Raw genomic sequence first — 24,161 nt, forward strand, 5'->3', positions numbered from 1 at the left:
TTTTAATATATTTTGTGTTGAACTAGGCTGTTTCAGAGTATGTATTTGTTTCAATTACAGCTTCAAAAACCAAGTACTAGATGAGAGAATACAACCATTATGTAAGCAACTAGTTATAAACAATCCACGCTCTGGCAATGTAGGTTCCTTGCTCCACGTGTTCCTGAGCCGATCAAGTGAGCTCCTGGCATCTACACAGACTGAAAAGTAAGTAGACAATGACATGTACAAAAAAATCTTATAACCGATCTGTACTACTATTTGTCAATAAGAAAAACTATATTCTGTGATGTAATTTGTCACAGTGGTGCATAGTAAAAGGGAAAATTATAAAGCATGAAATCTAAACATTTGAACATGGGTGCATATGAGGAGAGGTATTAATGTAAGTCGGTGCAGTTTTTGTGTTTGATTTGTTGTTGTTGGTGGGGGTGGTGTTGGTGTTGTTTTTCAGTCCGGAGACTGATTTGATGCAGCTCTCGACAGTACTCAAATCTGTGCAAGCTGCTTCATCTCTGAAAAACTGCTGCAACCTTAGTCCATTTGAACTTGCTTACTGTGTTCATGCCTAGTTCTCCCTAGTTACAATTCTTAGCCCTCACACTTCCCTCCATTATCAATACCAAGGCTACAGTCTATTGTGCTCACATAGGTAACATTTCAGTGGCGCCAGTTGAGCCTATCAGTAGATTGGGTTTCACTAGGCATGGTCTGCACATCAGTAGGTATGGAAAGGGGAGGGTGGCAAAGCTTAGGTGACAGTGTAGTGAGTGGTCGTGGGATCACTTATGGAAAAATTCCTGTAGTAGTTGGTGTTAGAGGTGCACATTTTTTAGATTGAAGTCAGCTGAAGGTATACTTGCTTAAAGGAAGTCTCTCTAATTACCTTCAGAGCAGAGAAGGAATTAGCATATTTCATCAAAATATGAGGTATTAGAGATAAAGTAATAAACTGCTTATAGATGTTGACTCTGAAATTATTGGTATATCGGAGCACCGCTTAAATAATTTGACAGTTCAGAGGCTTCCTTTACCAGGATACAGATTAGCTGGCTGTTTTTCCAGGAGTTCCTTGCAGATTGGGGGAGTGGCCATGTACGTAAAAAGCAGTATTCCATTTGAGTCCATAGACGTATCACGACACTGCACTGAACAGATATTTGAATGTTGTGCAGATGCAGTTGAATTTACTGAAACTAAACTTCTAATTGTTGTTGTTTGTAGGCCCCCTAACTGTGACTTAAGAGCATTTCTGCTCAAGATAGAGAGGGTTCTTGATTCACATTGTACCAGAAATTGGTTAAATGTGGTGACTTCAATACAAATTTTGTATATGATGGTGCAAGAAACAGGATGTTGGTAGCTCTCTTAAATTCATATGATCTGATGCAGACTGTGTTTTTTCCAGCCAGGGTGCAGGAGAACAGTAGTACAGTCACAGACATTTTTATTCATTCTTCATTACTATATGGGAATTTTGTTAGTAAAAGGGTGAATGGGGTTTTAGACCATGATGCACAAATTTTAACACTAAACGGCTTTTGTACTCAAACAAATGTCATATAATTACAAACTATGTAGGAAAGTTAATCCAACAGCAATAGACAGTTTTTTTTTAAATCTCGCCAAGGAACAATAGTGGCAGGATGTTTATAGTGCCGATAACATAGACAATAAATGTAATGCTTTCCTTAACATATTTCTCATGTTCTTTGAGAGTTGCTTACCATTAGAAGGTTCTAAACTGGGTACTGGCAGTTAAAGGCAGCCTGGGTGGCTGACTAGTGGCATAAGGATATCATGTAGAACAAAGCGACAAGTATATCAAAATGTAAGAAGTAGTCACAATCAAGCCACAGTAGCCCATTACAAACAGTACTGTAAGGTGCTTAAAAATGTTTTTAGGAAGGCAAATACTATGTGGTACACAAATAAAATAGTTAATTCAAAGGATAAATTAGAACCGTATGGTTTGTTGTGAAGGAAGTGTCTGGTCAGCACCACAAGGTTGACAATATAGTGTCAGTTGTAGTAAAAATATTTCTGTTACTGATAAATCAGATACATGTACAGTATTTAACATCATTTTCTTGAGCATTTGCTGGTGAATTAAATAAAAATTTAGTCTCTACAGGGAATCGTATAACTCCTTTCTGAGATTGATGTCTGAAATACTTGAGTAAATAATTAAGTCACTGAACACTAAGGACTCTCATGGATATGATGGAGTGCCTAGCAGAATATTAAAGTACTGTGCTGCACATGTTAGCCCCGAACTTAGCCATATTTGTAATTTTCCTTTAGGAATGGTCAGTTTCCTGAATGTTGAAAGTACTCAGTAGTAAAGCTACTTTATAAAAAGGGAGAAAGTGATCATGTGGAAAATTTTAGATCTGATTCTATGCCATCAGTGTTTGCTAAAGTTATTGAAAAGGCTGTGTATGTAATGATAATTGATCATTTAACATCAGACAGTTTACTATCAAATGTATATTTTGTCTTTAGAAGTTAACAACTGAAAATGCTATATTCTCTTTTCTGTATGAGGTACTGGATGGGTTAAACAAAAGATTTTGAACACTAGGCATATTTTTTGGTTTAACTAAGGTGTTTGATTGTGTTGTTTACAAAATATTGCTCCAGAAGTCGAACCATTACGGAATACCGGGAGTAGCTCACAATTGGTTCACCTCTCACTTTACCAACAGACAGCAAAAGGTCATTATTCACAGTGCTCAGAATGGTTGTGATGTGGGGTCTGAGTGGGATCAGTGTTGAGGCCACTCCTGTCCCTTATTTATATAAATGATATACCCTCTAGTATTCCGAGTAACTCTAAAATATTTCTGTTTGCTGATGACACTAACTAGGTAGTAAAGGATGTTGTGTGTAACATTGGCTCGGTTTCAAATAGTGCAGTTCATGACATAAGGTCGTGTTGTAGGAAATAAACAACGCTAAATCACAGTAAGACTCAGTTTTTACAGTTTCTAACAGACAATTCAACAAAACCCAATGTTTTAATTTCACAGAATGGACGTATGTTTAATGAACTGAACAGTTCAAATTTCTAGGTGTTCAGATATATAGTAAACTGTCGTGGAAAGCCTACTTTCAGGATTTTGTTCAAAGACTTAATGCTACCATTTTTACTGTTTGAGTAGTATCTGAAGTAAGTGATTGTTTGACACAAAAATTACTCTACTTTCCTTATTTTCGTTCACTTATGTCATATGGTATTATATTTTGGTGTAACTCTTTCCATTCTAAAAGGATATTTTTGGCTCAGAAACAGGTGGTTCGGGCAATAAGTGGTGTAAGTTCACAAACCTCTTGTCGACCCCTGCTCACGAGTCTGGGTATTTTGAGACTGACTTATTCTTTACTGTCATTTCTTGTTAACGATATCAGCTTATTCCCAAGAATAAGCAGCTTTCACTCAGTTAATACTTGGCTGAAATCAAACCTGCATTTGGGTTCGACTTCCTTAACTCTTGTGCAGAAAAGTGTGCAGTATAGTGCTGCATCAGTTTTCAATAAGCTACCACAAGAATTCAAAAATCTTAGCAGTAATCCATGCGCCTTCAAATCGAAACTGAAGAGTTTCCTCGTGGGTTACTCCTTCTGTTCTGTTGAGGAGTTCCTTGAAGCTGATTCTTGTTGTATTGTTGATTGCATTTACTTGAACATATGGCTTGACATTTTTGGGTTCATAAACATTTTATTTTTATCTGTTATTACTTTTAAGTTGTAATTTGGTGTACTGACATATTCCATGACCTTGGAGATTTGCTCCTCAATTTGGTCCTATGGAACTTGAGGTGTAAATAAATAAATAAATAAATAAATAAATAAATAAATAAATAAAATTGAGACAAAAACCTTCAGAAATGACTTCCTGACACACAGATTCCTATTAGTTATTAACAAATTCCTTATTTTTCAGGAATGCTTTTCTTGCTATAACATCTGCATATTGTAACATATCTACTTCGTCCCTCATCAGTTATGTTGCTGCCCAAATAACTCATCTACCACTTTTTAGTGTCTCATTTCTTAATCCAGTTCCCTCAGTATCACCTGATTAAGTTGAACTTCAGTCCATTACCCTAGTTATATTTTTGTTGTTGGTCCTCCTGTAATCTCTCTTCAAGACACCATCCATTTCATCCAACTGCTCTTGCAAGTCCTTTGCCATGTCTGGCAGAATTGCAGTGTCACTGGCAAATCTCAGAGCTTTTACACTGAAGCTCCAATGAAACTGGTATAGGCATGCATATTTAAATACAGAGATATATAAACAGGCAGAATATGACGCTGTAGTCGCAACGCCTATATAAGATAGCAAGTATCTGGTGCAGTTGCTAGATCAGTTACTGCTGCTACAATGAGAGGTTATCAAGATTTAAGTGATTGAATGTGGTGCTATAGTTGGCACACAAGCGATGAGATGCAGAACCTCCAAGGTAGCGATGAAGTGGGGATTTTCCTGTACTATCATTTCACGAGTGTACTGTGAATATTAGGAATCTGGTAAAATGTCAAACCTCTGACATCGCTGCAGCTGGAGGCAGTTCTGTACATCTATTTTTATATTAAACTGCTGCCAAATGATCCCAAGCAATACAGCAACACTGAAATCTTAGGACCTTTTTGGTAATCCAATCTCAAAATTTTGTCGCCATGCTGTTTAAATAACTGTAGAGTTGAATTGAACAAATTATAGCAGTCATCAACTTATTCATTAGTATTCCATTCTGACTCGTCATCATTTCTGTCTGGACTTAGAAAACTCCATGACCAATCCTCTTTATTGTTCTGTTGTTGGACCCCTTTTGAGGTGGTTTTGCTGCAGCTGTTATCTTGTGTTATCTGTGAAACTCTTTGATCTTGTTCTATTTATTATCATGTATACTGTCCTGTAATTAGGTAATGATATACATGTGTTCACTTTTGTAGAACTGATGCTGCATTATTCCTGATATTCTCTCTGCATTAAAATCCTTCAGTGTCTTGGTTAGTCCTATACAAGTTGAAGTTATGCAGTGTGTTTCCCCTTTCCGTTTGGTATAAGTTGCTACGAAGAACAAAATGTTCAGGCATCCCTGTTTCTCTGCAGTCACAGAAAGCTGTTGTCCACCTTTCATGTTCTGCGTGGGTGGACACAATAAGGACATTTTTCAGTAGTGAGATGTGTGGTTCTCTTAGTCTGTTCATCCAGGTACAATCATAGTGTGTCTTAGACACTTCAAAAAATGTTATGTATTCACCTACTGATAATTCAGTCATAACAGTTGCACAGTCAGTAATAGGGTCTCCAGGCTCTGACTTAGATTTTGTTAGTAATAATTATCTCTGTAATTATTTGCCCTCTTTCTACTCCATCTTGACTTACCAGTGGCCCACTATTCCGTATTGTACTTGAATGTCGGCTCAGGCAGATTCTCAATATTACCAGTATATCCTCAATAGATGTACAGCAGATTTGTTGGATTTTTAACGCACTAAGCAGAGTAAACATGATAGAAAGGAAGAAGGCTTGAAAAAGAGATGAAAGACAAAGTAGTACAAGGTGTAGGCCGATAACATAGACTGAAATAAATGTTGAGAGGAATTTTAAGAATGTTGGAGATATAAGTTTAAAGTTTGTACCATTCAGAACGAGAAGTGAGGACCGGAGGATGCTAGGGCTTTACAATATAAATCTGGAGAGTCTTGTAAGTAATTTCTACTACTATCAGCTCCATGTACTGGTCCTGATTGTTACCAACCAGCTATCTCACCATCCTCTGTCAATAGTGTCCTCTAAACGCAGTGTGGAGGGGAAAAGGGTCACTGCCTTCCCCATTGTTAAATTTACAAGACCTAGATGCCACAACTTCTCACTGAAATAATTCCTCAGTTGGCATCATGAGGTTGAGTGCACTTCATTTCAGACCTTCCAGCAAGGAAAAAGCCCTTGAACCTGTAAGCCTTGCGTAAAAGACACATGATGACCACTTAGCTGTGAGGGCAGACTGTAGAGTCATTCTGTAATATCAGTATATTGTAGATGTGAGTTTCACATTTAATTTTTCAATTAATAAAGAGACATTGGTAAGTGATACTTTAAAAGGGGGGGGGGGGGGGGAATAGATAGATAGATAGAGAGAGAGAGAGAGAGAGAGAGAGAGAGAGAGAGAGAGAGAGAGAGAATTGAGGAATTTTACTGATGGTAAAGTGAATAGTATTTCACAATTAACTAAATAAAAATAATTAAATATTTTCACTACGTAATAATGTGCTATTATGGGTTCCCTTAAAGTACGTCATGTTAGTGGTGTGTACGTTACTAGTACTTGGAATAAAATGTGACTTGTTAACAGACATTCAAAATTACTGATTACTTTTTGCATTTGCTGAAAAGCTTGTGATTAGAATTTTCAAGCCTTCTCCTTGTCATAAGCCTTGTTTTTATTTAGCACTAGTATTCTGCTAATTAAACTACACACACCAAGCTAGTTTCTTGTGTGATGAAGACTCATATTCAGCCTTGCCCAGACCCAAATCTCCACCTGGCCATTCTTACATAAGTTTTCTGCAGTTTCATTGCAGAGGACCACATTGTAATGCAAGTACAATAATATCTTTGCACAATTCTTTGGAAAAAGCCAGTTAATATTTGAAATATAACACAGAAATAAAAAGTTAACAGATTTTCTTATTTTGCAGCAGTATGTTTAGCTGGCAGACATACAATGCATTGTTCATTCTACGCTGTGTCACAAAATATTTAATTGAATCTATTAAAGAAGATGATGTAATTCGTCAGTTTGAAGCTCGACCACAGGAACAAGATGGTATGTATCAGACTTTCAGGAACATAAAGTATTGTTATTGATAATGACCCCATATATATTTTCCTACAATTGTATGAATCAATGTGTACATTTTCAGGGTTAAAACAAGCGGACGAGCATGTGAGTCGCATGGAAATTTTTCTCGATTCTTTGCTTGAGATTGTTGTGGACGTACCTGTAAAGTAAGTAAATTGAAGTTATCAAATATGTACATACTGTATACATAAATTTAATTCAGGAATTTGTTAAATGCATAAAGAGACGAATGGACTAACTAGTACTCACCCAGGCACACAATTCTCAGTACTGCTGACATACATAAAAACAAATTGTGACAGCAATCCTAGCTGTTGGAATTGCATATTTTTTATTCAGTGGTAAAAGGAAAAGTAGGAGAAAGAGCAAATAGTTGGGAGAGATTAGGGATGGTGATGAGAGGGGGGAAGTTGGAGTCAGTCAAAACCAATCTTTAGAGTTCTCTGAGGAAAAATGGACGCAGAAATGAAGGAAAAAGTGTCTAAGAGTATCAGATGTTACAGATAGAAAACTGCACTTTGTCAGCTTCAGTTCAGAGATGATGGAAAGGATGGATAGAACGAGAGGTAGAGATGGATATTCAAACAGAAAAGACAGTGACAAGTGGAGATCACAAAACAAACAAACAACAAGTAAGTGTTAATGTAAAATGGGAGAAGTGCAAACAAATTAAAAAGTAAATAAAAATAAAGAACTTCAAAACAAATGTGAGTGGAAGAAGGAAAATGATGGAGTGGAGAGCTGAATGTAGGTTGAGCCAAGAAGAGTGACAGGATTAGATGATACGTTGGAGAAAAAGTTCCTGTCTCAAGAGTATATAGAAAGCCTGGTGTTGGTTGGGTGAGGAGGTACGCTGCTGAGCATGCTCAATGACTGTATAGTGGGTGTTCATATACCAGTTCAGATGCAAAACTGAATATCATTGGTAAGTATAATTGGGACCTTTTATTGACCATTGGACTCCCCTCTAGAAGTTACCAAAAACTTAACAGAAAACCTCAGCTTGTTAATGTGTATGTTCTTCAATTGTACTCTCATAATACTGTCAACAATGAAAAAGACTTTAAATTATCTAACAATAGACTGAGACAATTATAGTTGTGTTAGTGGTTAGCTGGACAATACATTCAATTGTACTCTCATAATACTGTCAACAATGAAAAAGACTTTAAATTATCTAACAATAGACTGAGACAATTATAGTTGTGTTAGTGGTTAGCTGGACAATACATCCTGTGAAACAAATGCTTTGTCTGAAGACCAGACAGTTCAGAAATCCACCTATGACTGAAATATATTAGAGCTAATGACAACAAATAGACTTGACTTCTTTTAGAATGACCACTTTGAAACTGGTATCACCAATCATGGGAAATAGTACCAACAATAATTACCAGGGTACACAGGCTAACTAAAGCAAGCAGAAAGATGTAAATTTTTAAGCAAAGTAGATGAAGAGGCACTGTGTGAAGGCTATCAGTGGCATCAAAATCAGTGTCCAGACTAATGGATGACACAGGAACTGAAGTTAAGATATCAAACCAAACAAAATCGGAAATACTGAATTCCATTTTGAGATGTTAATTTACAAAGTAGCATTATGTATCACGATATACTATCATACAACCAGGGAAATGTGCAGTTAAAATATGGTAAAATGTACCTTTTCTACACCATGTCCTACAATGATAAGGCCATAATGGCATCGTCAGAACATATAAATATACTCAGCACAGCATCGTCACATAGATCTAAAATAAGGCGTAGAATAGGCCACATTGTCCACACAGTCATTTTTGCAACTGGCTACTGAAGTACAGTAGCTACCAGAAATATGTTTGCCTACATCCTACATAGATGTTGCTACTGTGGGCTTAGCTGTAGTCATCATTTACGTAAGAAACATAATCTGATAAAAAAACATTAGGTAAAATACATGTAGCAGACTTTTAAATATTGATAACTATTATAGAAACCAATTGTGATACAGTAAAAGACGAATGCAGTTACCCATATAAAATTATTAATAGGATATATATAAAGATAATAGGTCTGACACTTTTATGATGAATTTACCGTCAAAAATTGATATACATAATACATTGCCTGTAGCAAACCATAAATTACCTGTGAAAGATAAAATGTCTGTATGACAGCTGAAGAAAAGGCAGATCAATGTTGGGTCAGTCGCCAGGATGTTATGTAGGCGCGCACCGATCGTAAGAACTTAAGCACTAGAAGGCTTTACATACATCGTGATATGTCTCCCACAGAAAACGTGTAAACAACATATTAACAGTCAACAAATAAAATTGTCTATTCTGGCCATACAATCCATGAATAGGTAGGACTTAATTAGTTACAGGATTAGAGCGATGAATGTATGGAAGTAAGGCAAATGCCTACTGTTCTAAACATAAATCATCAAGCAAGGCTAGGTATAAATATGCGAGGCATTATTTAGTTATCATAGTACATCATAAAACAAAGCAAAGTTGGCATTGGGCACAAAATCACTTTGTCCATTGAGTACCCTAGTGGGCTCATTCTTTTTGGCCTTGTAAATCTCCAACTCCTCCAACAAGTCGAGAGTGCGACCCTTCTCTGCCCTGTGCAGAATACGCATAATACAACTCTCAATATTGCCTACAGTGTGGCCAGTTTCTGACAAATGCATTCCCAATGTAGTTTTTTTATATGCCTGCAAATGGTCCCTGAATCTTATTTTAAAAGAACAGCCAGTTTGACCGATATAAAATTTGCCACATCTACTACAAACAATCATGCAAGCCCCAGAACCGTCAAATTTATCAGAATCATTACTCAAACTATGTTTTACACAGAGTTTCAGAGTGTTGTTAACTTGAAAACCACATCTAACCTTAGATTTACTCAAACACGTTTCTGTTTGTTGTGACATTTTTCTGTAAAATTTCATTGGAATAGTTTTCAGGATTTTTTTTATTATTTCTTTTTTGTTGATAATTGTGGATCTGCCTACTATTTACTGTCTGTTTTTTAATCCTATTGTATGGGCAAATAATATCATTTGCTCAGAAACCATTGGCTACTGCGATTTGCTTCAATATACTAAGTTATTGGCATATTTCATTGTCGGCCAATGGTAACTGAAAAAGTCGGTGGATTATAGAGGTGAAAAAAATCGAAAATTTATGTCTGTTATCAACCTTCTTAATAGTAATTTCTAAATAGTTGATGCAGCCCGCTTCTTCTATTTTTGTAGTAAACGCTGTTTTTTGGTGCATGCTGCCTATGGCTTGAGCAAATGCAGTAACCTCATTCTCGTTAACCCCCCCCCCCCCCCCCCCCCCCCCCCCCCCCGGGTCAGGGTAAGAATAGGCCCGAGGTATTTCTGCCTGTCGTAAGAGGCGACTAAAAGGAGTTTCAACCGTTTCGGCCTTCCATGTGATGGTCCCTCTTGGGGTTTGACCTCCATTTTTTAAAATTCTACAGAAGTACGAGCCTTTTGGGGAAGGACGCCTTACGTGGTGTATCACTGGTCCTCAGTGCACTAAGACCTTGGCACTCAGCATTGTAACAGCGTTGTAACCGCACCCACTACTCCTCAAATTGGGCCTAAACACCTGATGAGTTGCACAAGTTACACCCATAGTGCGTCCCCATCTGCACCTACGATCATGATGGACTTTCCATGGCACCTGAAATCCAGCACAGTAGCCAGCCCGTTGTGGTGGGGTCGTCATGTACCCTCTAGGTTCTAGCCCCCTGACAACACAGGGATCGTACTGCCGATACCTGAGCTGCACCCTCCCCACGTCGGCCAAGGAGTAGATGCTCGTCTCCTTGGAGCATCAGGACTCCCGGTAACGGTCATCCTGCCAGGTGGCCCTTGCTGAGGCTGGGTGGCGCCCGTGGGGAGAGCCCCTGGTCGGAGTGGGTGGTATCAGGGCGGACGTTTCGCAGATGAAACGTCAACATGTATCAGGTTGATCTGCGGCCGAGTCTATTTAAAAGAAAGGTACTGTCTCTGGTTCTGGTTCTCCTGCCCCTTCCCCCTTGGCCACTCCCTGGGAGGAAGGACAGGCCTGCCGGCTTGGGCCGAAGTACTTCCCCCGCTATTTAGTCTGTTCTCGGATCGATGGGGGGACGTTCGCCACCTCCAAGCCCATGTTCTTTGTCCAGCACATCGAGGACATCTTTGGGGAAGTCGAGGCTCTCAGTAAAATGCGTTCGGGGTCCGTTCTTATAAAGACCACCTCCGCCACACAGTTGGCGGCGTTCCAGGCTTGCGACCGACTAGGGGTCATCCCAGTGTCCATTGTCCCGCATTTGGCACTGAATAGGACGCAGGGGGTTATTTTTCATCAGGACTTCCTGCTGCAATCTGATGAGGAGCTCAGGGCCAATCTGGAGCGCCGAGGTGTGCATTTCGTCCGGCAAGGCCAGCGCGGCCCCAAAGACTGTCGCATCGACACCGGGGCCTTTATCCTCGCTTTCGAGGGGGACGTTCTCCCGAAGAAGGTAAAGGTGATGTGCTACCGGTGCGACGTGCGACCTTACGTCCCACCTCCTATGCGCTGCTTTGGGTGTTTGCGCTTCGGGCACATTTCGTCACGGTGTGAGGTTGAGCCCCTTTGTGGCGATTGTGGACGTCCTCTTCGTGAGGAACATACATGCACCCCACCACCTCGGTGCGTCAATTGTCCTGGCCTCCACTCGCCTAGATCTTTAGACTGCCCCGCGTATCAGAAGGAGAAGAAGATTCAAGAATTAAAAACTTTGGACCGTCTCTCTTATTCTGAGGCCAGGAAGAAGTATGACCGCCTCCATCCCGTGACGTTAACAACTTCGTTTGCCTCAGTCGTGTCCAATCCTTCCACAGTATCCTCACCCCTATCCTGTTCCCCCTCCACCTCCTCACCCCATCTGGGGTCTATGCCTCCGCCTCCCAAATCCCTCCCTTCCAAATCCTCCTCCCTCGCGGCCCCTGCCCCCTCTGCCCCAGGGGCACCCTTCCTCCTCCTCCTCCTCCTCCTCCCCCTCCCCCTCCCCCTCCCCTCCCCCTCCTCTTCTCAGGCGTCCATCGGGGAAACGTTCCGGACTCCGGTTTCCGAGGTCCGGCGTTCCAAAACGGACCCCGCGCATGAGGACCTTCTTCGGGTCCAGCCCACTATCCTCGTGCCTCATCAGACTTCCAAGAAGGCCTCCAAGAAGAAGTCTTTATCCCCCTCTCCACCCCAGCGCGTTTTGTCTGACGCTCCATCCGTGAGTCGCTACTCCCGGCCATCCTCAGTTTCGCCGGGAAGCTCTGCTGCCAGGCGCTCAGCTGGCCTGTCGTCGGCGAATGATGATGCCCCTCCTACGCAACCCGGGAATCCAGCCGCAGCTGGCGAAGACTTGATGGAACAGGATCCGCCTCCCGCCGGTTGTAGCGTTGTTCCCTTGAAACCTGGCCCTCCGCGGCCATCGAGGTGACCAGCTCTTCACCCGTTTCGTTCCCCCCTTTTTTCTGACTAGCGATGGCTTTGTTACATTGGAACATACGAGGTATTTGATCTAATAGGGAGGAATTACAACTGCTCCTCTGCCTGCACTGTCCTCTCGTCCTTGGTCTCCAGGAAACCAAGTTGCGCCCATCTGACTGTATTGCTTTTACCCACTATACCTCGGAGCGGTCTGACCTCACCCCTGTGGACGGTATTCAAGCTCATGGTGGGGTCATGTTGCTCATTCGGGACGATGTCTATTACCATCCTATCCCATTGACCACCCCACTCCAAGCAATAGCTGTTCGTATTACTCTTTCTGCCTTTACTTTTTCTGTTTGTACTGTCTACACTCCATTGTCATCCGCAGTTAGTCGGGCTGACGTGATGCACCTGGTTGTTCAGCTTCCTCCGCCGTTTTTATTGTTTGGCGACTTCAATGCCCATCATCCCCTTTGGGGCTCTCCTGCATCCTGTCAGAGAGGCTCCCTCTTGGCAGATGTCTTCAACCATCTCAATCTTGTCTGCCTCAGTACTGGCGCCCCGACTTTCCTCTCGGACTCTACTCATACCTACTCCCACTTGGACCTCTTGATCTGTTCTACCACTCTTGCCCGTCGGTTCGAGTGGTATGTCCTTTCTGACACCTATTCGAGCGACCATTTCCCCTGTGTCGTTCGTCTCCTGAACCACGCCCCATCCCCACGTCCTTCGAGCTGGAACATACCGAAAGCTGACTGGGGACTTTACTCCTCCCTGGCGACCTTTCCGGACCACAATTTTCTCAGTTGTGACAGTCAGGTCGAATACCTCACGGCTGTTGTCATCAATGCTGCCGAACGTTCCATTCCTCATACTACCTCTTCTTCACATCGCGTTTCCGTCCCCTGGTGGAATGAGGCTTGTAGAGACGACGACGTGCTTTACGCACCTTTCGCCACCATCCTACGTTGGCGAATTGTATTGGATACAAACGACTCCGAGCGCAATGCCGTAGAGTCATCAAAGACAGCAAAAAAACTTGTTGGGCCTCTTTCACCAGCTCCTTTAACAGTTTTACTCCCTCTTCTGTCGTCTGGGGTGGCCTGCGCCGGCTGTCGGGCATTAAGGCCCACTCCTCAGTACCTGGCCTGACTTCAGGTAATGAGGTACTTGTTGATCCTGTGGATGTCTGCAACGCCTTCGGCCGCTTTTTCGCGGAGGTTTCAAGCTCCGCCCATTACCACCCTGCCTTCCTTCCCAGGAAAGAGGCAGAAGAGGTTCGGCAACCTTCCTTCCACTCGCTGAATCAGGAAAATTATAATGCCCCCTTTACTATGCGGGAACTCGAACGTGCACTTGCACTGTCCCGGTCCTTTGCTCCGGGGCCAGATGCCATTCACGTTCAGATGCTGACACACCTTTCTCTGGCAGGCAAAAGCTTTCTTCTTCGTACCTACAATCGCGTCTGGACTGAAGGTCAAGTCCCCTTCCTTCTAGTTACTGCCCCATTTCTCTTACAAGCTGTGTCTGTAAGGTGATGGAGCGCATGGTTAACGCTCGGTTAGTTTGGATTCTTGAAGCTCAACGGCTCCTTACCAATTTTCAATGCGGCTCCGCTGTTGACCACCTTGTGACCTTGTCGACATTCATCATGACCAACTTTTTGCGAAAGCGCCAAACGGTAGCCGTGTTCTTCGATTTGGAGAAGGCTTATGATACCTGTTGGAGAGGAGGTATCCTCTGGACTACGCACAGGTGGGGTCTACGCGGTCGTCTGCCCCTTTTTATTGATTCCTTTTTAACAGATCGAAAGTTTAGGGTACGTGTGAGTTCCGTATTGTCCGACGTCTTCCCCCAGGAGAACGGAGTGCCTCAGGGCTCCGTCTTGAGCATAGTCCTTTCTGCCATAGCGATCAATCCAATTATGGATTGCATTCCACCTAATGTCTCAGGCTCTCTTTTTGTCGATGACTTTGCGATCTACTGCAGTGCCCAGAGAACATGCCTCCTGGAGCACTGCCTTCAGCGTTGGCTTGACAGCCTGTACTCATGGTGTGTGGCTAATGGCTTCCGGTTCTCTGAAGAGAAGACGGTTTGCATCAACTTTTGGCGCTATAAAGCATTCCTTCCGCCATCCTTACATCTCGGTCCCATTGTTCTCCCATTCGTGGAAACAACTAAGTTTCTAGGGCTCACACTGGACAGGAAACTTTGTTGGTCTCCGCACGTCTCTTATTTGGCTGCCCGTTGTACATGTTCCCCTAACGTCCTCAGAGTTCTTAGTGGTTCATCTTGGGGAGCGGATCACACTGTCCTGCTTCGCTTGTATCGGTCCATAGTCCAATCAAAGCTGGATTATGGGAGCCTCGTCTGCTCGGCCATCCCTCTTACGCCTTCTCAACTCCATCCACCATCGGGGGTTATGTCTTGCTACCGGAGCATTCTACACTAGTCCCGTCGAGAGTCTTTATGCTAAAGCTGCCGAATTACCATTGACCTACCGGTGTGGCATACTGCTTTGTCGGTATGCTTGCCGGCTGTTGTCAATGCCCGACCACCCCTTTTATCAGTCCTTCTTCGCCGATTCTCTCGACTTTCAGTATGGGTTGTACGTGTCTGCCCTCCTGCCCCCTGGATTCCGCTTTCGTTGCCTGCTTTGATAATTGGATTTTGCCCTCCCTACCACCTTCAGAAAGGGTGAGAGCCGGACACCTCCTTGGCTCCAGTTTATATTCATCTCAACCTCAGCTCGCTCCCGAAGGAGGGTACTCCGGGTGCAGTGTATTGCTCACGGTTTGTCGAACTTCGTGCGCGACTTGCCAGTCGCACCTTTATTAACACTGATGGCTCCAAAACTGACGATGGTGTCGGCTGTGCCTTTGTCATCGGGGTCGTCACCTTTAAATACCAGCTCCTCAACCAGTGTTCCAGCTTTACGGCCGAGCTTTTTGCTCTCCATCAGGCCGTTCAGTATGCCTGCCACCACCGCTATTCATCGTATGTACTCTGCTCTGATTCACTCAGTGCTCTTCAGAGCCTTGGAGCTCCATATCCGGTCCGTCCCTTGGTGCAACAGATCCAGCAGTCCCTCCATTCTTTTGCTGATGATGGCTTTCCTGTCAGCTTTCTGTGGGTTCCCGGCCATGTAGGAGTGCCTGGGAATGAGTCTGCTGATGCTGCAGCCAAGGCTGCAGTCCTCCTGCCTCCCATTGTGTCCCATCATCTGACATTAGTGGGATTGTTTGTAAGAGGCTTGTGTCATTGTGGTGGGATACTTGGTCATCACTTCAAGGAAACAAGCTCTGGGCCGTAAAACCATTCCCAACTGCTTGGACAACCTCCTCCCGACCATCTCAGCGAGAAGAGGTCCTTCTGACCAGTTTGCGGATTGGGCATTGCCGGTTTAGCCATCGCTACCTGCTCTCCGGTGACCCAGCCCCGCAGTGCCCTTGTGGTCATGCATTGACAGTGCGCCATGTTTTATTGTTGTGTCCCCATTTTAGTCAATCTCGTTTTGTCCTGTCTCTGCCATCTACTTTACAGGATATTTTAGCTGATGACGCTCGAGCAGCTGCTCGTGTTCTTCGTTTTATTACTTTGACTGGCTTGTCCAAAGACATCTAACTCTTTCACTTATTTTATCTGCAACTTTGTACGAACTTTCTGGTGTCCCCCCCCTCCTCCCCCTCCCCTTGAGTTTTACTAGATTCTATGTGCTCTTACAATTGTGGCTGGGCGCTAATGACCTCAGTAGTTGAGCGCCCTTAATCCCCAAACAAAAAACAAAAAAAATTGTCGTCACCTTCTAACAGTAACAAGATGTCATCGACACATTGCTTACTAGGTGTAAATATTTTTATGTTGTAGATCTGAGGATGGTCATTACAGACTGAAACCGGTCATCGTCAAAAGAATTGATATTGTGATCAAAGACTGGAATAAAAAACATGTGACGAGTGATTGATATTAGTGTCAATGGTGATGAGAAACAGCTAAAATTGAATGACACCTCAGTTCCCAATGGAATCCCTATCCGATTCTATACCAAATTTGCTACTGAGTTATCAACTATTTTAACAATAATCCACTGCAGGTCATTGAATATTTCTCTGTTATTCAGCCAGGTGGTGTCATCCAACAGGAATGATGTTTTGGCAAGCCAACTTTTTGCAGTCTTCAGGCTTTCCTTATGACACTGATGTCTGTTGGGATCCAGCTTCATATCTTTGCCCCCCCCCCCCCCCCCCCCCCATTGGCTACCTCCGAACGTGGGAATGGGATGATGGTGGGTGAAGTGTGACATCAGGAGTTGACACAGGATCCTCAGTTGTGCCACAGTCGGCTTCAGACACGAATCGCTGCTGGCGTGATGACAATGTGTCCTTTCTTCTTCAGTTGTCATGATGAGAGTGGGTTTCCTTGCAGATTGCTACTGTGCTTTAATCATGCTCGAGGCTGAGTTCTGTACCTTGCTTGATTGCAAGCCAATGTTATGAAAAGGAAAGTTACTACTCACTATATAGTGGAGATGCTGAGTTGCAGATAGGCACAACAAAAAAGACTGTCACAAATAAAGCTTTCGGCCATTAAGGCCTTTGGGTCATTCTGTATCAAATCACCCAATAAAAAATAAATTTTACACCCACCTCCTTAGATTTTCATGAAATTTGGCTCAAATGGTTCTAATACCATCCTGACAACACCAGCAAATTTTTTTGCTGTATTTTTTTAAAAAGTTTTTATGTTTTGCGTTTTCCAAACCTTCGGAAATGGTAAATTTAATTTGTATTCAAAACTTTAAAATTGCTTATCTTAAAAACTCTTTTAGATAACATCATGAAGTTTTGCAGCAAGTTTATTTATTATACATATTTGAAGATAAAAATGATACTATTAAAATATGTTAATATTTTCTATGAAAAAAAATTATATTTGTTTTTTTTCCGGATGTTTTGTTTTATAAGAATTGCAATATCTAGAGTCTCAGACCTGATAGACTGCTCAAATTTGTTTTAATTTACTCTTAAACATATAGGCAACTTGATAAAACAAAAATAATGATGGCTTTTTAACATGTTTATTAATTATAGTAGATTACATTAGAATTATGTACAAAGATATTGTACTTACGACACTTATGTATAACCCAACTGATTGCATGAAACATTGAATTTTTTGAGTAATTTTGGCTTTTTAATAAACATTAATGCTGATTCAAACTGTTTTCCACTTCATCCAAGAGCTTTCAGTTCTTTTGATACAGTCTTTTTTGAAGTAATACATTCTTCCAGTGCTGCTTGATTGAGGTGCGTCCACTACAGACTATGTGCTCCAAAGGCACTATGCAAGAATCTTCTCTTTCAGGCCAATAAAATGATGCAGCTGGTCTTGAAGGATGTAGAAATTGAATTTCTGCATCTTCTTCATCATTGAATATTGTTTTTACCAGTCCAAAGTACCAGTTACCACCATAATTTGCAGCCACATAGCTATTTATGGATGATTCAACACGAACCCAATCAGAAGAAGAATAGAAAGAAAAGACTAAGGAGTGTTTTACACTATCTGTAGTCCTTCTAATTTCAAGGTTGTTTGTTGGAAGTGGTTTGAAGTTATGAAAACTTCTTGTTCCAGGAATGGTTCGGGTTGCTGAAAAACTTTTTTCTAGTTTTAACCGTAGCAAATCAGCTTCTTTTTTGTCAATAAAGTGAAAATGAACGTTTTCAATATTTTTTTCACAAAACTTGTACAAATAGATTGCTGTCTTTATTTGTTCTTCATCTGAAAGCTGTAGACTGGCTTTCCTTAAAATTCTTTTAATAGTTCCTCCTAGGCCATCACAAATTGACTTCCCATGACTTGTTGCAAAAAAAAGTGTGTTGGGCCTTCAAATTAAAGTCTCTCAAGTGTCCAGTCAAATTTTTAAAACTGTTTCTATTTTTGTACTGCCCAGTACAACCATCTGTAAAGTAGTGAACTGAATCAATGTCAGTATGATGTAATGACAGCCACTTTGTAATATCTTTTTGTACAAAGTTAACAAAACCAGTGTCATGTTCTTGGTTGGTTCAAATGGCTCTGAGCACTATGGGACTTAACATCTATGATCATCAGTCCCCTAGAACTTAGGACTACTTAAACCTAACTAACCTAAGGACAGCACACAACACCCAGTCATCACGAGGCAGAGAAACTAATAAAACAGTGGTTGGAAACAAAAACATTGTTTTCCTCATTTCCATTTCTTAGAAAAACTCCAACTGGGTGTAGAGTACAACCACCTCTATTCCAGTGGTAACTTTGGATCTCATTTTGTATAACAAAGGAATAATTTTCACTGAAATCCATCACAATAATTGCTGTTTTGGCTGGTGGGTCTCCTTTCAATCTTTTAAATGCTGCTGGTTGGGATTTTGCTATAAACGAGTGTGGGGTGAGCTTTTCCAATGACCTAACCAATAAAGAAATGTAGTCTTCAACACTGATAGACTGTTTGATCATTTCTGCCCTGTCTGTGTTAACCCACTGACTGATTACAATTTCTTCTTCTAAATGATAATCTTCACTTAGTTTTTTCAGTTAAGTACTTCAGTTAGTGCAGTATTCGCAGGACAGCTGTCGCAATGATGTAGCATGAAGTTTTGGTTTTCTGTGTTGCACACGAGCATCTTAATTAGGTCTTTATAAGATTCTTCAATTTTCACAGCATCCAGTAATAGTTTAACATTCTGGTGGATACTGGATACACATACAGTGTGTGTGCCTGCAGCACCAGCAAGGATACACCATTTAGGTCTCAAGAAACAAAATTTTGAAAATCCTACTTCTACCTCGGGATTCTCCCATCTGAAAGAATAATAGAGTTCTCTCAAGTTACACAAAATGAGTCTTTTTTTTTCTTTTTTTTTTTGAACACTTACTTTATCTTTTGTTCCAGGTAGCACTGTGGAACTTTCCTTTTCATAAAAATCTGTTACAAGTCTTACTTTATTTTCAGAAAGAGTTTTACCTTTTTTTGGACCAGGAGTTTCCAAAATACCCTTTTCAGATTTAGGCTTTCTAGCTTGTCACACCCTGTACTCACTTACATTAAATTCTTTCATCACTTTATTTCAACTCCAAGAATCTGGAGCCAAGGTCAGAATCTGGATTTTTTTCTATACCTCACAACAGATGAAATCTCTTTCATAAGAGAAATCATTACATCAGAATCCTTTCCTTTCTCAACCACACTTGTATCTTCTTCGTCATCATCAGAACTTCGTGCATCATATTTTAATGCTTTTGAAACCGCCTTTTTTGCAGTCTTTTCAATACTGCTAACCTTCCTTTTAAAATAAGACCCTTTACTTTGCTCTGACAAGCCATGTAGCTTTATCGGTGTTAAACCTAAATTATCAAGAGCAATGTTTGTTTGTACAAGGGATTCATATCTGGATTCCAATGATTCTAATTCAACCATGACTTCATCATCTGTTTCACTTTCATTGACTTCAACTCTTTATTTTTCCTCACAAAATTTACGGCATGTTGAGCAAAGCTTTTGTCCAGGTTTTATGCTAATATTTTTTGTCAGTAATTGTTGAGAAAGATCCAAGTCTACACTTATCAATGATTTTTTGATGGGCTTTTTGTGGTTTTTTTAGTGGGTCTACACATGTTGTTTGATACTTTTCAAAAACATTTAAAAAGTAGTAGCTGTGGTGTGAACATATATTCTTAAATTCACACAGATTAATTCCAAATCGTAAGAGGATCAAATCTTTTTCTTCCTCACTCAATTCAGATACCGACTGTAACTTTTTTGAAGATCTGTAGGTTGTTTGGAAACAGTCAGATTTTTTAAATAACCCTACGCTACAGGTTTGAATATCTGACCTACTGATTTCACTTTTGGTCTGTTTACTGTTCTGGTTAGTTTTATAGGATTTTGGAAAAGAATCTCTGTAAACTAAGTAACAGTACTTATTGAAAGTTCGAATAAACTTAATAAAATACTATCCAAACACTACTTAACACTGTAATAATTTTTTACTTCAAAACACAAGAGTAACAAAACAAAATCCAAGCGTACATTGTTACTCTAAGAAGACAAAAACTTATTTTCGGTGTCTAAGTCACTTGGTACTTTTTATTTTTAAAATATAATTCATACAATTTTAAAAATTAGATAGCTATTAAACAGTTTAAAAAGCCAACATAATTTTTCTTTCATGTAATAGCCTATACAATTAAGAGTATTTTAAAACAAATTTGAGCTTTCTATCAGGTCTGAGACTCTAGGTATTGCAGTTTTTGTAAAACTAAACATCCATTAGCTAAAAAAAAAGAAACAACGCCAAATCTAAAAACTTTAAAAATTTATATTAAAAAAACTATAAGAGATAGAGCAAAAAAATTTTACAAGTGCTTTCAGGATGATAAAAAAAAGTAATTGCACCAAGTTTAATCAAAATCTAACATGTTTGGTGTCAAGGCCTGGGTGACTTGACATGGAATGACTCCTTGGTCAACAATAGACAACACACACACACACACACACACACACACACACACACACACACACAAATGCAAATGAAACTCACACACGACTGCAGTCTCAGGCAACTGAAATCACACTGCGAGCAGCAGCACCAGTGCCAGTGCATGATGGGAGAGGCAACTGGGTGGTGGTAAGGAGGAGGCAGGGGCAGGGCGGGGGAAGCAGTAGTATTGGGGGGTGGGGGGTGGTGGACAGTGAAGTGCTGCAGGTTAGATGCTGGGCAGGGGAGTGGTGAGTGAGGGGGGGGGGGGGGGGAAGTAAAGTAAAAAAGACTGGGTTACGGGAACATAGGATGTGTTGCAGAAAAAGTTCTCATTTGCACAATACAGAAAAGCTAATGTTGGTGGGAAGAATCTATATGGCACAGGCTGTAAAGCAGTCATTGAAATGAAGGATGTCATGTTTGGTAGCACTTTTAGGAACAGGGTGGTCCACTTGTTTCTTGGCCACAGTTTGTTCATGGCCATTCATGCGGACTGACAGCTTGTTGGTTGTCATGCCCACATAGAATGCAGCACAGTTGTTGCAGCTCAGCTTGTAAATCACATGACTGGTTTCACAGGTAGCCTTGACTTTGATGGGATAAGTGATGTTAGTGACCAGACTGGAGTAGATGGTGGTGGGAGGATATATGGGACAGGTCTTGCATCTAAGTCTATTACAGGGGTATGGGCCATGAGGCAAGGGGTTGGGAGCAAGGGTTGTGTAAGGATGGGCGGGTATATTGTGTAGGTTCAGTGGACAGTGGAATACCTCTGTGGGAGGGGTGGGAAGGATAGTGGACAGGACATTTCTCATTTCAGGGCACAATGAGAGGTTGTCGAAATCCTGGCGGAGAATGTAATTCAATTGCTCCAGTCCTGGGTGGTACTGAGTTACCAGGGGAATGCTTCTCTGTGGCAGGATGGTGGGTCCTGAAAACAGCAGCAGTCTATGTGGAAATATGCTCCATTATGACAATTAAAGAAGACAAGGATGCATTGTTCCCACTCCACCAGAGATCCACATCTAGCACTGGCTGCAGCATTACAGAGGACCCTGGGTCGATTCCTGATGTTGCACTTTCCCAACCATCACACCAGGTTTGTACCCATAGTGAGCCGGAGCTGCCTGGAGGCCGCAAGATATGGGGAGAGGATTATAAAGGCTGCAACCAGAAGACATAAATCAGTGATCAGGAGTGCCTGAAGATAACAGGAAGTTGGCTTGCCAAAATACTGAGCCCTTGGACAATGCCACATGGTTGAATATCTGAGAAATATTCAAGATTTTTCAATGCTAGGAAAATGAAAAATCACATACTGTAGGCTCCTTGAACGAAAATACATGCCCAGTTGCTGGAAGAAAGCACTGGGCACATTTATCTACAAGTAGCGTTGCAGAAGTTTCCCATAACACTACTCTTAGATATCCGTGATATAAAACCGTTGTAGAATCTTGGAACATATTCTGGTGTCAAATATATCTTGAATGGGATGATTTCCTCTTGTGCTAACTGATATGGATGCTCAAAACCTGGGTCATATCAAATCAAATTTTCCCTTTTTTTGATGTGACATCTTGAAAGCCATGGATTTGAGGCAGTCAAGTAGATGCAGTGTTTATTGAATTCTGAAATGAATTTTACTCAGTATCCCATCAACACTCGTTAATGAAAGTGCAGTCATGTGAGGTATCAAACAAAATTTATGACTGCATTGAGGATCTCTTGGTAAGGAAGATACAACATTAGTGTGGTTACTTAGGAGCATCCTCCAAGAAAGTGTGTTGAGACCCTTGCCATTCATATTGTCTATTAATGATCTAGCAGACATTATCAGCAGTAATGTCGTCGCCACCAATTCCACTCAAAGCCCCGATGTTGCTGATATCATTAGTTTCTTCCCTTTCCTATCCTTTCTCACCTCCCCCTTCAATTCATATAATATGCATCACATCTGGGGACTTCACGTGGTGTCTGTTATTTCAGACATTTCTGAAAGAACCAATATCACACATTCGTATATGTAACAACAAACTTTTGCAGATGATGCTGTTAGCTATAATGAAGTACTAACTGAAAGAAGTTGCAGAAATGGGCATGTCTTGATAAGATTGACTACTTGGTGTAAATGTTTAGAAATATAAATTGTGCACCTCACAGAATTAAGTAAAGAAATATTTAAGTCGTCATTTTTCCCCACACTACAGAAAAATTGACAGTTGGTTGCAAAATATGCATTGAGGTGTTCCGGTAGTTGGTGGTGGTCATTCCTCTGTATAAAGCCACAAAATGAACACATCTGGTGCATGCCAAGAATTTTTTTTATGTTGATCGTGTTTTTAATGTTCTCTGTTTCACTAGTAGTGGGAATGGACCAGCTTAAAACTAGTCCCATGCATCCACCCACTACCACCTAAATGATCTGTATTATTGCTGCTGCTGGTGCTGTTGTTGTTGTTTTTGTTTCACTCGTGGCATTAATGTTCCCCAACATAAAAGAAATCAAATTTGGATGTACAGTTGTATTTTGGACAAAGTAAAAACTAATTGGGGGTAGGGGTTATTACTACAAAAGTATAGTAGAGGGTTGAGACAACTTGTACTGAATAAACTCAAGTGGGATACAAAAACAAAAACCGACATTTCAAGTTTGGAACCACAGGTTTCCTATTCAGTAAAAGAAAGGAAAGATTTGGGAGAAACTGGACTGTTCTGGGACTACGTGGAATGTCACGAAGAAACAGGCCAAGGAGGTGCAGAGTAACAAGATAGTAACAATATCACTTTGCAGATTCTTCTCCTTTTTATCTTTCGTCATTGTGGAATCTTTATAAGCACAGGCTATTCCTGCTGATGAGCACTACTTTTGAAGTTTCAAGTAGATGTTATTTCATACACTTGCTTAATTCTGCAGTGATATGGACGCAGGCAAATTGCTTGGGTATGCTGTAATTTTTATCTACCTACAGTTGTAACCTTCAGAAAGCATAATTATTGTAGAAAAGTTTTTTTTGTTGTGTTGTTTATTGCCTGGGAATCAGTTGTATGTGTTATAGATCTACCTGCAATTGAACTTATCTTTTCTCACCTCATTGTTCACTGTAGACATGGCTTATTAATAAAATGTGCACTACTGCAAATATTGACTTTTTTGGAGATTCATTGTATTTGTGATAGAGAACATACATTTCCAGCACTGATAATCCCTAACAAACATTCAGTAGAAATAAGTGAAGTTCAGAAGTTTACTAATAATGGGAAATAATGTACAGGCTAATACCAACAGGTACTAATAGTTTCTTTTCTCATTT

At 40.9% G+C, this 24,161-nt stretch overlaps 1 protein-coding gene across 3 annotated transcripts in view; it reads left to right on the top strand.

Moving 5' to 3' along the window:
• Positions 1–24,161, top strand: part of LOC126297837 (dymeclin) — a 167,154-nt gene that overhangs the window by 46,156 nt on the left and 96,837 nt on the right. For 2 of the 3 annotated variants that reach the window (XM_049989089.1, XM_049989091.1), the window contains exons 2-4: positions 61–207; positions 6,712–6,839; positions 6,937–7,021. In XM_049989089.1, the coding sequence (XP_049845046.1) occupies positions 61–207; positions 6,712–6,839; positions 6,937–7,021 (360 nt within the window). The remainder of the gene's footprint in view (positions 1–60; positions 208–6,711; positions 6,840–6,936; positions 7,022–24,161) is intronic. The other variant, XM_049989090.1, reaches the window with a different exon arrangement.

The sequence above is a fragment of the Schistocerca gregaria genome, chromosome X, assembly GCF_023897955.1.
Source record: "Schistocerca gregaria isolate iqSchGreg1 chromosome X, iqSchGreg1.2, whole genome shotgun sequence".
NCBI classification, from domain to species: Eukaryota; Metazoa; Arthropoda; class Insecta; order Orthoptera; family Acrididae; genus Schistocerca; species Schistocerca gregaria.